Source organism: Sorex araneus, chromosome X (genome assembly GCF_027595985.1).
Source record: "Sorex araneus isolate mSorAra2 chromosome X, mSorAra2.pri, whole genome shotgun sequence".
Lineage (NCBI taxonomy): Eukaryota > Metazoa > Chordata > Mammalia > Eulipotyphla > Soricidae > Sorex > Sorex araneus.
The window spans coordinates 200,557,878-200,572,562 of record NC_073313.1 but is presented as its reverse complement, the minus strand read 5'-3'; the positions used below and the strand labels follow the sequence as shown (position 1 = coordinate 200,572,562).

General features: G+C 36.2%; 1 protein-coding gene and 1 pseudogene across 2 annotated transcripts in view; both read left to right on the top strand.

Annotated features, from left to right (window-relative positions):
* Nucleotides 1-14,685, top strand: part of SCN7A (sodium voltage-gated channel alpha subunit 7) — an 87,618-nt gene that overhangs the window by 35,589 nt on the left and 37,344 nt on the right. For both annotated transcript variants that reach the window (XM_055123089.1, XM_055123088.1), the window contains 4 exons: nt 1,806-2,012; nt 5,774-5,843; nt 7,921-8,062; nt 11,971-12,174. In XM_055123089.1, the coding sequence (XP_054979064.1) occupies nt 1,806-2,012; nt 5,774-5,843; nt 7,921-8,062; nt 11,971-12,174 (623 nt within the window). The remainder of the gene's footprint in view (nt 1-1,805; nt 2,013-5,773; nt 5,844-7,920; nt 8,063-11,970; nt 12,175-14,685) is intronic.
* Nucleotides 13,013-13,141, top strand: LOC129400274 (U1 spliceosomal RNA; annotated as a pseudogene).

Below are 14,685 nucleotides of genomic sequence, written 5' to 3'. Positions count from 1 at the left end.
CCCTATCAGAGTTTATGTTTTTCTAAATAAAACTATTGACTGCACATGCTACAACCTATAAGTAGATGTAGGTTTACAGGTGTAGCTAATAATGCAAATATTTTTTCTTAATTGGTAGCTCCTTTTTTTCATTGCTATAGAAGGGCTTTTTATCTGTGTTCTAGCTGTATATTATCCTAGATGTCATATTTTCTTTAATTTGGGGGTTTGGTGCCACACCCATCAATGTTCAGTGGATACTCCTGGCTCTGCACTCAGGAATTATTCCTGACAGTGCTCAGGGGACTATATGAGATGGTAGGGATAGAACCTTAGATTGGTTGCATGCAAGGCAACCACCGTACCCTCTACTATCTCTCCAGCCCCACTGAGTCACATTTTTCTAATCTCAAAAGTAACTTTATTTAAATTATATCCTGTTAGACACAAGTAAGACATTTGAAAAGGCCATTAAAATTAGATTCTAATTTCTGGTGTGTATGTGTGTGTGTGTGTGTGTGTGGTGTGTTTGTGTGAAGCAAGAAAGTATTTATTAAAACTTATTTAGAAAGATATGAGGAGAAAAAAAGGGAGAAGTACATGTTTTAAAGAGAACACAGTCTTCTCCAGAGTGGAAAAAGGCAAGCAAAATAACAGAGAAGCAAGCAAGAAACATGTTTACGAGAAACCATGGGCTTGAAGAGCAAGTCTAGAGTCTAGTTTTTTACTGTTTGAATTAGACACTATTGTCTGTGTATTTTAGACAACAAAATTGAGGCATAAAATGTTTAGAACTTGGTCAGTGTCACAGAACTAGTATCATCTTCCCCTTTTAAATAAGTAGCTAATAAGACATCAAATATAAACATATAGCACTGCACTGTTGTAGCACTCTTGTCCCATTGTTTATCAATTTGCTCAAGCAGGCACCAGTAGCGTCTCTATTGTGAGACTTGTTGTTACTGTTTTTAGCATATCGAATACACCATGGGTAGCTTGCCAGGCATTCCGAGAGGGATGGAGGAATCGTACCCCAGTCGGCTGCGTGCAAGGCAAACTCACTTCCTGCTGTGCTATTGCTCCAGTCCAAACAAACATATACCAGAATAAAAAAGGGAGGAAAAAAAAAGGGAAGGAGGAATGAAAGCCAACAGTTTAATTTATTAAAGGCATTTTTTCTATTTTTTATGTTGTCTGAATTGAACCAGAATATTCTATTTATTAATTACAAAACTAGGTGTACTTAAAGCTCTCCTTAAGAATGAATTTTCAATACATAAGTATTTTTCATATCATTAAAATATTCATATTTTAGCTTCAAAAATTGAATTATTAAAAATTGTGAAAGTAATAATAAAGAATACTGCTTATTAAAATAGAACTTTATTGCCATAGTGATGGTTCCACAGGTAGGGCATTTGCCTTGCACACAGCTGACCTGTGTTCCACTCCCTATATCCCATATATTCTCCTGAGCATTGCCAGGAGTAATTCCTTATTCAAAGCCAGGAGTAACCCGTGAGTTTAGCCAGATGTGGCCCCAAAACAAACAAGCAAGCAGACTAACAAAAAGAACTTTATTGGTTTACCACTGGTTTAAATTCTTTATAAGTTTCAAGAATATAGCTGCACACATGTATACACAAATAATAAATCTAAAATCTTGCATTAGTTTGGGTTTTTGTTTATTATCTAAATAATAATTATCTATTATTAACAAAAATCTATTGGTTTATCTAAAATATATATTTGCCATGGAAAAAATTTTACTAATTCTACTTTAGAAAAAGTTTTTAAAAATCAAAACAACTTATTTCTCTTTTCAGGTATTAAGTCTTTTGTAAAGATCCTGATCAAATGTGTGAGGAAACTTAGTGGTGTTATTATCTTAAATCTGCTCTTTCTGCAAGTATTTTCTATAATTGGGATGGAATTCTTCATGGGTAAACTTACACATAAATGTTTTCGGTGGCCTAAAGAAAATGAAACTGAAAGTCTGCACAATAAAACTGGAAACCCATTTTATATTCGAGGTAAGAATCACTTGTCGTTCTATGTCAAGTGAAACTCCTTTTTTTGTTTTTGTTTTGATTTGAGAGCCACATTTCGCAGTGCTCAGGACTTACTCCTGGCTTTGCACTCAGGCATCACTCTTGGGTCTGCTCAAGGGGCCATATGGGGGGTAGAGGATTGATCCCTGGGTTGGCCTTTTGTAAATACTGCCTGCTATACTACCTGCTGTACTAATTGTTCCAGCTCCCAAATGAAAATGTTTTAATGGTAGATTATTCTTTATAGAAATGTTGAGTAACAATCATGACAAGTTCAGAAAAATAATCACGGCATGTTGAGTAAAATCAGAAATTTTGAATTATAATTAACTATTGAAACCACCAGAAATGTTGACTATAATCACAAGTTCAGAAAAACAATCATGACAAGTTCAGAGTAACAGTCATGACAATTTCAGGGGAAAAATCATATTTTTTGATTATGCTCAAGTATTAAGTTAGATCAGTTTCATTTATCAGAAGGAAAAAGTCCCAATTTAGACAGCTAAGTCAAAGTTGTATCCTTTACAAAATAAATATGGCCACAATTTTATTTGTAGTTTCACCAGAGGATGACCTTTGTAATACTATCTTTAGTAAAGTGGTTTGTTTAAAATATAACATAAATGAAAGTTTATTCATAAGTAATTTTTGTGCATTAAACATGGTCTCCATTACAGAAATTCTTACTTTGATTTCTATTATACAACCCACTTTAAATGTGTTCAAATTTTATTTTGGTGATTATTAGGTTCAAAATAGTTTAGATTAATAGAAATAATGCTAGATAAATATTACTTAACCCCTTCTTCATAAGGTATATAGATGCCTGATCATGTATCTTCGCAATAATTGCACAGATGACACATAAGTAATCCTCATCTCAAACAAGAAAACAGAAAAGCAGAAAAGCAGTAAATATTTCAACATACAGCATCCACTTGGTGATAAAGCTAGAATTTTGAAAGTTCAATCTGCCTTTAAATCCCATTCCTAATAATAATTTTTTAGGATAGTTTATTTTTGGCTAGAAGTTTTTAGAATCATGAGCATGTCAGTTCCACACCTAGCTTGGAGACTTTTCTCTAAGAAATCTAGCAATGTCTTGATCATGGTGTCTTTGTATAGTGCCCATCTGTTTTTCCCGAGTAGATTTTAATAATCTTTTCTTTTATGTTCACTAATAATTTAATAATGATGTGTCTTGGTATAGGCATTTTTGTATTTTGAAATCTGGGTATCATATATACATATATATACATATATATATATGCATGTATATTCCCTAAACTTCTATGTCTAGTTTTTGTTTGTTTGGGTTTGCTAAGATCTCAAGTATAATTTCTTTAAATAGGTGCTCTATTCCCTGGCTACATTCGTGTATTTCCATTATCCTTTTTTTTAATGCCATAGGGATTTCTTTGTTTTTTTAACATTTATTTCTCCTAATCCATTTGAGTCATTAGTGGAATTTTATCTTCAATTTCATTTATTATTTATCTATGAGAATGAGCCTGCTTGTTATACTTTCCATAGATTTTCATTTCATTCATAATGTTTTTAAAATTCCTCATCTCTGTTTGAACTTATCCAATACCTCTAATCTCTTTGGAGATGGTCTCCCTCTGTTCCTACACTTACTTTTTTTGTTGTTGATGTTTTGCTCTTTGCTAATGTTTTCTTTGATGCATTTCATTGATTACCTACATAATAGTTGTTTTAAATTTATTGTCTATTAGACTCCCCAATTTAGCATACTCAGATTGTTGGAGAATTGAATTTCTTTTGGGAGCTCTCAAACAGTGCTGAGACTTGGGAAAACCCCTGACAATTCTTGACAAAGCGGTTCTGTGCTAGGGCCTGAGGATGTGACTTTGCTCAGGGCTCTGAGGTGCTATTGATTTCCTGAGCCACCCCAGAAATTTAGAGGCTGCCAGACCTATACCTTGCAGTTGTCAGGGGTCTCTGAGGCTGCACCTGGCAATGCTTAGGGGCCCCTGCCAAGAATCAAGTCTAGGTTGGTTGCATGCTAGGTTTTCATTCTAACTGCCCCGGGAATTTTATTTCTTATTTATTTTGTCACATAAATTAGAGGTTTTGTGGATTTTTTTGTGGGGTGATAGTGCCACACCCAGCATTGCTCAAGGTTTACCCACAGCTCTAATCCAGGGATTATTCCTGGTGAATCTCACTGGACCACATAAGCTTCAAGGGATTGATTGAACCCAGGTTGGCTACATGCAAGGCAGACATCCTCTATACTCCCTCTCTGACCCCAGGATTTATCTTTAAAAAAAAAAAAAACATTTTGTGTGTGTTTCCAGTGAGAGAAATTGTGGTTCTAGTTTTGGATATTGAGTCTGTTTTTCGGGGTATTAAGCAGGAGAGGGCTGTTTTGTCAGGGGCTTCCTTCAGTCACCACTCTGTGGGGAGTACCAGTCTGTCTAAAGCTTCTCTTCTCTGGGATGACTCATTTTTTGTCTGAACTCAAACACCTATGGTACCAAAATTTTCCTCTGAAGTTTTAGCCACAGGTATATGCTGCCATTGCTGACTTGCTCTGGATACATACTACCTTGAATTTTCCAGTGAGATGTGGGGAAATGGGGCCTCATACGGTTTCATTCTCGACTGCCGAAAACACTGCTATTCCTTATCTGTCCAGAGCCCTTCCTATGAGTGACTGCATGAATATGTCTTTCATCTGTGAATGGGTTCCCTGGGAGTCCTGGAGACTAGCATGTTTCCAAAGTTTGGGTGGTAATTGAAGTCATAAGGTGTGTGTGTGGGGGGGGGGGGGAGGTGAGGGGGGGTGGTGATGGGTCTGCTGCACTATACCTGCTAAAATTCCTGGGACTTTATCTTTATAGTACCCAGTCTAATGCCACATGGGACCTTACTTTATAGTAGAGTTCACTGGGGTCCTAGAGACTTGGGTGTCCTCACACTTCTGGCTCCTTTCCTGCTAGGATCACAGCCTGAAGGACTCAGTTTGGCTAAATTGTAGGATCTGGTTAAATACCAGAGGCTATTGGGCTTTATCTAAGACCTTGAATCTGCAAGTGAAAGAGGATTCAGCCTGCCTCCTAACACTGCTAAATGAGATTGAATTAGTTGACACTACTGATTTCAGGTGGAGACTACATCTTTACCTGCTTAGAAAAGAAGTGCCCTGGAGTTCTAGATGCTTTCCTGCTCCCAAAGCCCCATCTCTCCCCCTTTTTAGTATAATTCATTCAGTCTCAGCATTCTGTTTTACTGAGGTTTTTGACAAGATCTCTGTATGACCTTTTCTCCCCTGCAACCAACATAACAAGTTTTGACCTCTTACTTTCAGAAATAACCAGAGATTTGATTAGAGGATTGGTATATCAAACACCCTGTGGTGATAAGCTAATGCAAATTACAGTCTATTCTGTCCCATTTTAATGGCTTTTCCCAGAATATCTGATCTCTAATTTTAAATGGGCTTCTCGCCTTTCAGTGCTGAGCTTTTTCAATTTGGTGACTGTGGAGTAGGTAGGTGAATGCCCAGAGGTCTTTTGGCCTGTTTGTTGGATGCTAGTATAATTTCTAGATTGAAAAAAAGGAGAGAGAAAGGGAGAGAAAGAAAAAAATAGGTTATATGTTCTTTCCTTTTCACTGCAGTGAGGCATAATTATCTTTATGCCAATCTAAATAAATCATAGTTATATTTTCTTCTCACTATGGCCTAAAGAATATTATTCTTCCTTATTTTTCAGAAACAAACAATTTTTATTACATGGAGGGAGAAACGTCTGCTCTTCTTTGTGGTAACAGGTCAGATGCAAGGTATGTATATATATTTCCAATGTACTTCTACAAGTCCATTGATAATAACTTTACTTCCATAAAGTTATTATCAGTTATCAGTCAAATTTATTGAACTATTTTTTTTGCTTTTGCTGACAGTTTTTATTTGATTGCATTATTTAATCAAAACTGCCGAGAAATGTAATTAATTACAGGGCTAGTGAGAATTATCAAAAAACAAACATTGCATTCTTTTCATTGATTAGAAGACTTTGGAGAAAAGAATTTTAAAATACGCCTTATTTTACTTACTTTAATGGCTTTTGGGGGCATAGAAATGGTCTCCCTAGCAGTGCTCAGCATCCTTGGGAGCCATTCCTAGGTTGAAATGGAACCTGGGTTGGCAGCATGCAAAGCAAGTGCCTTATCCACTGTACTATCTCTCTGGCCCCATAAAGATAAATTAATAAAAATCTTATTAAAAAAAATTCTGACTGGAGCAATAGCACAGCGGGTAGGCCATTTGCCTTGCACATGACTGACCTGGGATTGATTCCTCTGTCCCTCTCCAAGAGCTCGGCAAGCTACCGAGGGTATCCCACCCACATGGCAGAACCTAGAAAGCTACCCGTGGCGTATTCGATATGACAAAAACAGTAACAACGAGTCTCACAGTGGAGACATTACTGGTGCCCGCTCAAGCAAATTGATGAACAATGGCACGACAGTGCTACAGTGCTACAGTGCTAAACAAAAAATCATGTTTATAAGTAACTCTTTAGAAAAATGACACAATTTTCATATGTTGTCTTATAGTTTCAGATGGAGATATGGGAAACTGGAAATAGGGTCATTAGCAATGTTGTGACTGTGTAATTGTTACATTTCTCAGCTAAGATGAGTTGATAGTTATTCATAACATCAGGCTTTTCTCCTTCTGGGGTGGACATTGGCAAAAAGGCAATTGAGGTGGGTATAAGGAAGAAGAGTATGAATTTTGCAGTTTAGTTGTATTAGTATAATTGACATTTGTCTCTTGCTCATCTCCTTTATAGCCAGTTAATACTAAGCTGTCAATCTATTCACAAGCCTAAATTGGAAATTCAGCCCAGTGTGACAGTCTTATGCCATGTCAACTTTTTATAAATGAACATCCAAAACTCATAATGAAGGAATCTGGTCAAGAATAGTCAAAATCCATGCATACTGAAGATAAGCTAGTCTGGTACAGTCAGAATCAAAATGATATATTCAAAGATCAGAAGAGAAAATCATATAATGTTTTAGCAGTAGACACCACAATTTGCTGCATAGCAAACTATCCCAAAAGTTAATGCCTAAAATAAAAATTCACTTAGTTTGATTCTGTGAGTCATCACTTTAGCAAACCTCAGTGCATAAATATTTTTATACTTCACATTGTCTCACACTTCTTACCCACAAATATATTTAAAACAAGACCCCCAAAATAATGTGGGCAGAACTGGTTAAGAGTATAAATAGTGCTCATAGTGCAGGTAGAAAAAAAAGAAAAAAAAAGAGTATAAATAGAGGGAAATAGAATTAATGAGCCAAAAAGCAATAACTGACCATCTTATAATGTCTCAGTAGAGGAAAGTGTGAGAGACCCATGAAAAAAATGAAAAAATATTTTATCCAATTTTTCTACCAAAATATAAGTACTGCTTATAAATTATTAATAAAGTAAAAGTGTTTTCTCACAAATAATGGGACTGAAAGATTTGAGATGAGAAAATTTGAAAATAAAACGCTTAACTACTGCTGCTTAATTTTTGTGAGTGATTTTTCCATCAGCTACACTTTCATCTTAGGAAAGTGAAGTATTGGTTAATAAAGAAATCTTAAGAAAGACTTGAAAATAACCACTTGTGAGGTCATTTTTTATTTTAGCTTAATTAGTCCATGTTCACTTACATGGACTTAAAAATCAGACACGTTTGCAGCTTTTCTACTAGGAATTGTTTGAGGAGTTACTCTTTGTGGAAGAAGAATCTATTCATTTATTATTCATGGGCAAATGGTCTGCATTTGTGGTTTACTCGGAATCTGAATGTATAAGAGTAAGCAGATTTTTTAATTTCTTTTTCTTATTTAGTCAGTGTCCTGAGGGATATGTGTGTGTCAGTGCTGGCATGAATCCTGACTTCGGATATACAAATTTTGACAATTTTGGGTGGGCCCTCCTTGCCCTATTTCGTTTAATGACACAAGATTTCCCTGAATCACTTTATCATCAGGTAAGAATATAGAAAATCTTCCCTGCACACAGAAATGGTGTCATAAGCCATTATTCTAAACTAATGGTCAAATGTAATATGTAATATATGTATGTATATATGTACATATAATGTTTTTTAAAGGAATTACTTGTTCATTCAAATATAAATGCAAAAATTAATGCTCTCCCAATTTTATGTTTAACTTTTTAATAACTCATAGTCTGTAAGGATAAATAGATGGACTCTTTGGTGGGCATTGCAATGTCTGCTTGTTATTTGATAAGTCTTACAATGTAGACATAATCATACTTGAAAAGCTAAACCTTGCATTTTTTTCTATGCATAAGTGACTTCATTTAAGTAAACTGTATGTTTTCCCACATTTCCCTAAGGCTTCTTAATCAAATGAGATATTCTTTTTTTTTTAATTAGTGAATCACCGTACGGGTACAGTTACAGATTTACATATTTTTATGCTTGTGTTTCAATCATATAATGCTCGAGAATCCATCCCTCCACCAGTGCCCGTTCTCCACCACTGATGATCCCAGTATTCCTCCCACCCCTTCCATCCTACTCCCCCACCCCACCCCGCCCTTTTGTTCTCTCTCTCCTTTTGGGTGTTGTGGTTTGCAATAGGGGTATTGAGTGGCCATCGTGTTCACTCTCTAGTCTACTTTCGGCATGCATCTCCCATCCCGAGCAGGTCCTCCAGCCATATTTTGCTTGGTGTTCCCTTCTCTATATGAGCTGCCTTTTCCCCCACGCATGTGAGGCCAGCTTCCAAATCATGTAGCAAACCTCCTGGTACTTATTTCTACTATTCTTGGGTGTTAGTCTCCTATTCTGTTATTTTATATGCCACAGATGAGTGCGATCTTTCTCTGTCTATCTCTCTTTTTCTGACTCATTTCACTAAGCATGATACTTTCCATGTTGATCCACTTGTAAGCAAAGTTCATGACTTCATCTTTTCTAACAGCTGCATAGTATTCCATTGTGTAGATGTACCTTTTTTTCCGGCACTTGGGTTTTTTTCCAGAATCTGGCTATTATAAACAGTGCTGCGATGAACAGATAAGTGCAGATGTCATTTCGTCTATACTTTTTTGCCTCTCCAGGATATATTCCCAGAAGTGGTATATATATATATATATATATATATATATACACATATATATGTACATATATATGTACATATATATATGTATATAAGGTTCAAATTCAAAAAATAGTATTCTGGGGACAGAGCGATAGCATAATGGGTAGGGCATTTGCCTTGCACGTGACTAACCCAGGTTTGATCACCGGCATCTCATATGGTTCCCTACATATCACCAGTAGTAATTTCTGAGCACAGAGTCAGAAGTAATCCCTGAGCATCACTGAGTATGACCCAAAAAAGCCGAATAAATAAATATGTTTTCAAAAATAAAAATAAATAATATTTCATCTTTCTACTCTTATGTTTTATTCTGAGATAATATTTTTTATATTTTTCCATTAATATAAATATCAAATGCTTACCCCAAATTAATTAAATTGCTAGATTCACTCTTTTTAAAAATATGATTTTGATCACCATGATTTACTATACTGTCAATGATATGGTTTCATGTATAAAATGTTCCAGTACAATTCTCTCAGCCAGACCAGTCCCCTCCACCATTGTCACAGGGATCTTCCCTCAATCACTACCCTCACACAATATCTCACCACTGTGATAGGCTTACCTCTATAGGTCAGTTCTCAGATTCTATTGATTTTGTCCGTCTTCTATTCCTTCATTATTCTTCTTTATATCTCACTTATAAGAGATTTCTTTCTGTATCTGTCCCTCTCCCTCTGATTTCACGTAAAATGGTACCATTCAATTCTATTCAAGTAGAGGCAAATTGCATTATTTTCTCTTTTCTTAGAGAAAATTCTTGGCTAAGTAGTATTCTATTGTGTGTGTAATGACATAGTTTCTTTATTAATTTATCTGTTCTTAGACATTTGGATTGTTTCCATATTTTGGTTATTGTTAATAATGTTGTAATGAACATAGGAGGATAAATTTATTTCTTAATAGTTTTTGAGTCATTGGGATAGATACCGTGAAGTGAAATTATTGATTCATATGGAAACTTAATTTTAAATGAGAAGTATTTTTTTCTTTGGGAAGTGTTCATATAGTTTTCCCAAAAACCTGAATCAATCAATGTGCCCAGCATCAGTGAATGAAGTTTCTTTTTCCCAAATATTCATACCAAAGTGGTCCCCTCCCACCTTGTTTATGTGTCTTACTGTGGTGAGTTAATGTCTCACTGTTTTGGTTGTGTTTCCCTGATGAGTAGAGATGCAGAACATTTTTAAAAAATATACTATTGTTCATCATAAGTCTTCTTTGAGGAAGTATCTGTTCATCTCATCTTCTCATTTTTGGATGTGATTGATTAATTTTATTTTTGTTGTTTTATAAGTGCTTTATGTTTTTTAGTTATTAATCCTTTGTCAGATGAATAGTAGACAGATATTTCCTTCCTGTTTCAGGGGTGTGTTTTCATTATTGTCATTTTTTATTTTGTGGTGCAGAAGTTTCTTATTTGGTATGTCCCATTTTTTCATTTTAACTTCCATTTGGTTGGCCAATGACATCAAATTTTTGAAGATACCTCTAGAATCAATATTATGTAGGGTTCTGTCTATGTTATTCCCACTGTAACTTATGAATTTAGGTGTATTATCAAGGTCTTTACTTTCATTATTGGCATATAGACTGCTATGGATTTCCTAGTGCTGATTTTGTAGCTGATCATATTACTGTGGAAGCTTTGTTTTCTAGGATTTTTTGTAGTCTTTAGGGCTTTCTAAAATGCTGTGTATTTGTGGTAAATTCAATGGATTTTTGTTTGTTTGTTTTTGGTCTTTGGGCCACACCCGGAGGTGCTTGAGGCTTACTCCTGATTTTGCAGTATGTCCTAAATCACTCCTGGTGAGATTTTATTTTTAACTTTTTTAATTGAATCACTGTGAGATAGACCCTTACAAACCTGTTCATGATTGGATTTAAGTCATACAGTATTCCAACACCCATCCCTCCACCAGTGTACATTTTCCAGATACTCCTGGTCAGATTTGGGATAGTTTACCACTCCACACCCTGAAGAAGCTTTCTGAGGGATTTAAATGCGCACTGTTCTTTCCATTCTTTTCCAGACCTATTCCAATAAATTTTGCTGTTTCTGTTTTACTGTTATGAGCTCTAGATATGGATTTAAGGTGATTTTTAATATCATTAGTCTCACCTCTCCTCTTGGTGTAATTTAGGATTTTATGGTTTCCTATTACCACCACAGCCTTTTGAGGAGTTTTTTGTGGGACAGGTGGATGGAAGTAGAAATGTTTCTATCACCATGAAGTGCATAAGGGCACCAAGGCTACACTTCGGTCCACAACTTCACTACAGGAAGTATATATATGTATGCCCTGTGAGGTCTGAGGTAGAGGCTTTAACACAGTTCTGGAAACCCTGGGAAATGATTCAACCAGCAGAGTTGAAGATGTAACATCTAGCCAGCCATGTATTGACTAAAGAGTTAGAATCCTTCAAAATCAAGGGAGGAGATGATGAGGAGGAAGCAATAGGAAGATGCAGGTCTCAGTACATGATCATTGGTCTATTGATGTGCAGCCACTAAGATATAGAGAGGAGATAAGCAGCTTTGGACAGCCAGGATACCATAGGTCAAATGTGGAGGGGGCTAAGCAAAGGTATTATCCCGTCAAGCTGGCATTTGTGAATCCAACTTCAAGTTGGCACAGAAAGGGGATGAGTGCATGAAAGGGTAGAGGCAGGGGGATGAGTTTATTTTTCAATTACAAAGGGATAATATAGGAAAAGAAAATTTTATTCTCTCTCTTTTTTTAATACTTACCCTTAGATCCTTTATGCTACTGGAAAGATCTACATGGTATTTTTCATCGTGGTAAGTTTTTGGTTTGCCTTTTATTTGGCAAGTTTGTACTTAGGCAAAATTGTTAAGGCCTATGAAGAGGAAAAGCAGACAACTGCTGAAAAAGTGAAGACGTCTGGAACACTTCATCAGACCATGAAAGATTGTCAAGAAGAAAATGAAGCCTCTGAGGTAAACATTTTTTAATTGCTTCTTAGCATCACAGAATTTGAGTTATCTTCACAGATTTGAGGTCTAATGCTTTCTACAAGATGTTCAGTAGCTGTAAGTACATAATTAGAGAATCAGAGAGATAGTATTTGTTACCTTCTATTACCTTTTCAATGTATCACTGTATCACTGTCATCCCGTTGTCCATCAATTTGCTGGAGCGGACACCAGTAATGTCTCCATTTGTCCCTGTCGCATGCTAGTGTAGCCCAGGCATGTTGGGGGCTCTTTCAGAATTAGGGAAATTAGGACCGTTGTTGTTACTGTTTTTGGCATAATGAGTATGCCATGGGTAGCTTGCCAGGCTCTGCTGTGCAGACAGGATACTGTTGGTAGTTTGCCGGGCTCTCCAAGTGGGATGAAGGCTTTGGGGGCAGCCTTTCCAGGTGTTCCCGGTCTACCCGAGTCTACGGAATACAAGCTTTTGGTGACTGGCATGTTGTAATGATCTGCACACTGACTAACATGCATCTGCCTGTCTCTGGGCAGCATCTCGGACATTAGTGGCCTCAGGTTGATTTCTTTGAGGTTGATGGAGTTGCTCTGAGGTCATTTCTTCTGCCTTTGACTCACTTTACTCAGCATGATACCTTCTACTTCCATCCACATAGCAAGGAACTTCAGGTTTATATTTGAGTAGTAATCCACCATTTATATAAATTTCACAGTATATTTATCCTTGTGCTAATTCCAGGTCTTGGCTATTGTGGATTGTGTTTCGGCTTTTTGAGGGTGGCACCCCGTACCCGTCCCTCAGAGTGGCTGTGCACATTAGGCCCCGCCCCCGAAGAGGTCCTTCTTACTTCCTGGCAGGGGAGACACCATGATCACGAAGGTGGTTTTCACAGGGCGAGTCTTATCATTTTACCCTGGGTGTGCTGACCCCTGCGATTTTCCCAAATGTGGGAAATTCAACTGCATAATTCTCAATGTAAAGTAGTAAAAATGACCAATATTATAAAGGTTTCTTTAATACATACTTTTTTGTTCTAAAATGTAAATTGCATTCTAACCATGAAGAATGCAGTTTTTTTTTTTAGTTTGAGTTTTCTTAATCAAGGTATAGTTTATTGATTCAGACTTGCTTTAAACAGAAAATCAGAATCAACTTTGAAGAATTTCTGTTCTGCTCAGGTGTGGGAGGATAATTTATTAATCATTTTTTTTAGTGAAGTAAGATAGTTTCTAACAGAATGAAACTTTGCTTAGAAAGATGTGAAAGGAGTGAAATAGGGAAAATATATGTTCAATAGAGAACATGCACTTCTCCAGATAGTACAAGTAAGCAAAGACACATAGAGAAAAGCAAGCAAAATTTACATTCGAGGGGCTTAAAGAGAAGCCAGGAGTACTCATAATTAAAAAGCCATGAAGTGTAAATACCAACAATGAAGGTAAAAGTCACTTTACTGACTTTATAACATTTTAAAGGAAAATGTACACTCATGATACAGGTTATTCTTTTATGCATGGAATAATTAAATTCCTGATTAATAGAATGCAATAAATTTTTTCTATAGTATTTTAAGAGATAGTACAGGGCTTCATACACTGTCCTTGCATTTGGCAGACCCCAGTTAGATCCTGGCATTATATTTGGTTCACTAAGCATCGGCAGGAATAATTTCTGAGCACAGAGCCAGAATTAAGTTCTGAGCACCACTTGGTGTGGCAAACACCACCTCCCTCCCTCAATTTTCACTCCTCAGAGTTTAATAAAAAACTAATATACTAGAGTGGAGCTAGTTAATTTACTTTCACTGTATTACTGTCATCACTGTCATCCATTTGCTTGACCAGGCACCAGTAACGTCTCCATTGTGAGACTTTTTGTTACTGTTTTTCGCACATTGAATATCTGCCGGGATATCTGTGTGGGAGAGATACTCTTGGTAGCTTGACAGGCTTTGTGAGGGGGTGGAGGAATCGAATCCGGGTCGGCTGCATGCAAAGCAAACTCCCTACCTTCTGTGCTATTGCAATTTTTATAGTGAAACAAAATCATTTCATTGAAAGAAATTTACTTAGAGAAGTATGAGAAGACAGGAAGGGAGAGAGAGATAGAGGTGTATAGGAGAGAACACAGGCTTTTCCAGTATGGGAAAAAGACCCTCTCAGTTTTTAAAATTATGTTTGTATTTGGATTTACTTTTATATGTTAGCCTAATAATAAATGATTTGGTCTAGCAAATTTAGAAGTGTGGACAAATATATCAATGAATAAATTGTAAAAATTTATTTTTAAAAATCTAATTATCCTCCTGAAAGGAAGAACAGAGCCCATGTAAATAGCCAAAAATAAGTTCTTACATACACAAGACCTATAAATCTTCTACCTGTTTCTCCAACTGTGAAATAAAATATTTGAGGGAGGAAAAGGGAAATAGGTAGGAAACTTTTAAATAAGAAAAGTGAAAAGAGATTGGGGTGGTTGGTAGTATAGGACCAAGATACAATGTTGCATTATTATCT